The 2583-nt window shown below is 42.2% G+C and overlaps 1 protein-coding gene across 3 annotated transcripts in view; it reads left to right on the plus strand.

Annotated features, from left to right (window-relative positions):
* Positions 1-2583, plus strand: part of hdac4 (histone deacetylase 4) — a gene marked incomplete in the record, with an annotated part of 176687 nt that extends 174104 nt beyond the window's left edge. For all 3 annotated transcript variants that reach the window (XM_032512920.1, XM_032512921.1, XM_032512922.1), the window contains 3 exon segments: positions 1505-1589; positions 1851-1992; positions 2541-2583. In XM_032512920.1, coding sequence (XP_032368811.1) covers positions 1505-1589; positions 1851-1992; positions 2541-2580 — 267 coding nt within the window.

Below are 2583 nucleotides of genomic sequence, written 5' to 3' on the forward strand. Positions count from 1 at the left end.
CCAGACAGCTAGCTAAACTATCTGTCCAATCTGAGTTTTCTCTTGCACAACTAAAACAACCTTTGAACGTACACACGTTAAAGAAATGCCAATAAAACTGAACACGTTATTCTGTCATCCCAAAATGCTGTGAACTCGCCAGACCCTCCTCCGCAGCACCTTGGAGGAAGGTCTGACAATGTGAGACTAATAGAACAGCAGTTGAGGGCTGATTGTAACTGTTGCAATGTGAAAAACATACGCTCGGGATTGAGTGATTGCATGGATAAACTGTAGAGGGGTTTATGGACAGTCACAAAACACGCTCTGCCTGTTGCCTGACATCTTTCTAGCAAACGAGACAATTAAGCCACTTGACTGACGCTTTTGTCAGTTGCTCTTGAAGAGTGTCAGCCAAAGAGCAAATAACCCAATGTAAATAGACGTGTGTCTGTGCTCACGCACCTCTGTCCATTCCTGTGTGCATTATGTAGCCTGTCGTGCCACAGCCGGATTAAAGTATCCCTCTCCCCAGACTGCCTCTTTACTCGGCCCCCGCTGACCCCTCCCACACACTATTTGTTTTAATTAAAAGAAAACTTCCAGCCTTGGCCAAGCGAGACCAACCGACGATGACTTTTTCCTTTTCTCTCTGCCGTTCTACTTCCAAGTCTTTGGCCAAGTCTTTTTTTTTTTTTCTCTATGTCTCTCTTTACATGTTTCTCAGTTGGTCCTTTATTCCATTGGGGTAATGATTGAGCAGAGAAGGGATGCTTGTCGTCTGTGCTGGAATGTAGAGCTGAATGGGCCTGTTTGACAAAATGGGATGAGAAAGTGTTGTATGTGAAGTCGGCCAAAAGGGGAAATTGAATCATTCCGGGTTGGGAAGGCACATTGGGGAATATTTCTGTTTCCTCTGAGTTGTGGCTTGGAGAGTTTCATAGGCTTAGCCGTGCTCCCTGAGGTGTGTGTATGTGTTTGAGTGTGTGCATGAGCATGGATGCATGGATATGTTTATGTGAAGGCGGTTTCCATGTGTACAATATACATCTGTGCACGCTAGTATGTGTCCTTTGAGTGGGACACAGTACAAAGCACACATTGTAGTTTGTGTCAAAAAGTAGCAAAGCTCTCTGTGAGTGGGAGGAGGTGTGCATCTGCAGCCCTATTTTTTATTGTGTCAGCAGCTTAAGCTTGTTCCCCACCTCTTGGAGTGATTCAACACCTGGCTGTGGTCCACATTCAAAAGTGATCTTGAGAGGTTTCTGCCGGGATTTGGAGCGTTTCTGAACACCTGTCAGTCACATTCATAAAAATACAACTGGCCATTATACTCACTATATCGAAAAGAAATGCCACGAAACATTTAATGTACTTAGCCGATGTTCCCAGTGGGCATAGGTTCAGTGCCAAGTGAGTGTCTTAAATGATCTTAAAGATGTAACTACTGCAGAGTCTGTAAATTATTTTTGGTAGAAAAGGTTAAGCAGGAAATTTGTTTACAAGTTATTATTTATTTTTTCAGTTGGACCCCATTCCTGACGAGGTGATGCAGCAGAGACCGAATGCCAACGCTGTCCACTCTATGGAGAAAGTTCTTGAAATACAAAGTGAGTAGAATATTTATTTATATATAACATGCATCAGCCCCTACGTAATTGTGCTTTATTTAATGTATCTTACTGAATGATATTTGGTTTAGATTTTACTATATTTATATATTGATCTGTAGTTATTACATACACATACAAAAACTGTAGGGCCACTATCACCAAATCTCTCAGCAATGAATAGCCAGTGGTCCAGTGTGCACTGCAACTGTTCTCGTTGACTACATGTAAGTGACCTTTACCTGTCCTGGTCTTTTGTAGGTAAATACTGGCGCTCCCTGAAGCGCTCTGCTTCCACACTCGGTTGCTCGTTGAGCGAAGCCCTACGTCATGATGCAGAGGAAGCTGAGACTGTGTCCGCTATGGCCTTGTTGTCTGTCGCCAACAAGCACATTGGAAAGAGGTACACACCGTTATCTATGTGTAGTAGTTCTCAGTGACTGGTAGATATTTTTGCATGTTTAAAGGAATAGCTTAACATTTTGTGAAATAGGATTATTTGCTTTCTTGCTGCAAGTTAATTGAGAAGAAGAGTTTTTGCTAAGACAACCAACTGCAGCCTGTAGCTTCAGAGTGGTATCAATCTTCTCATTTAACCCTCGTCAAGAAAGCAAATATGCATATTCCCCAGAACTTCAAACTGTTACAATAATAAGATTCAGTCTCTCATCAACCTCATTTGCAGCATATTATGCTGGGTTTGGTGTCTGACACCCCATCTCAATGACTGTTTACGCTGGAAGTGTTACATGTGTTGTGTTAAGTGTCCATCTATGACAACACAAAATTGTGTTGTCTCCTACTACCTTTCCTTGGTACCGCGGTTATTGTACTTCGGTTTAATACAATGTTTTATAATAGCATGTACAGTGCAGCACGTAAAGTGTACAGTCATGGTCCTGTAAGCCAATAATATTGCAGCATTGTTTATGGTATTATCTTTTCCCCCAGGGCTGAAGAGGAACCAATGGAAGAGGAAGCTACTATGTAAAAA

This window comes from Etheostoma spectabile, chromosome 4, assembly GCF_008692095.1.
Source record: "Etheostoma spectabile isolate EspeVRDwgs_2016 chromosome 4, UIUC_Espe_1.0, whole genome shotgun sequence".
NCBI classification, from domain to species: Eukaryota; Metazoa; Chordata; class Actinopteri; order Perciformes; family Percidae; genus Etheostoma; species Etheostoma spectabile.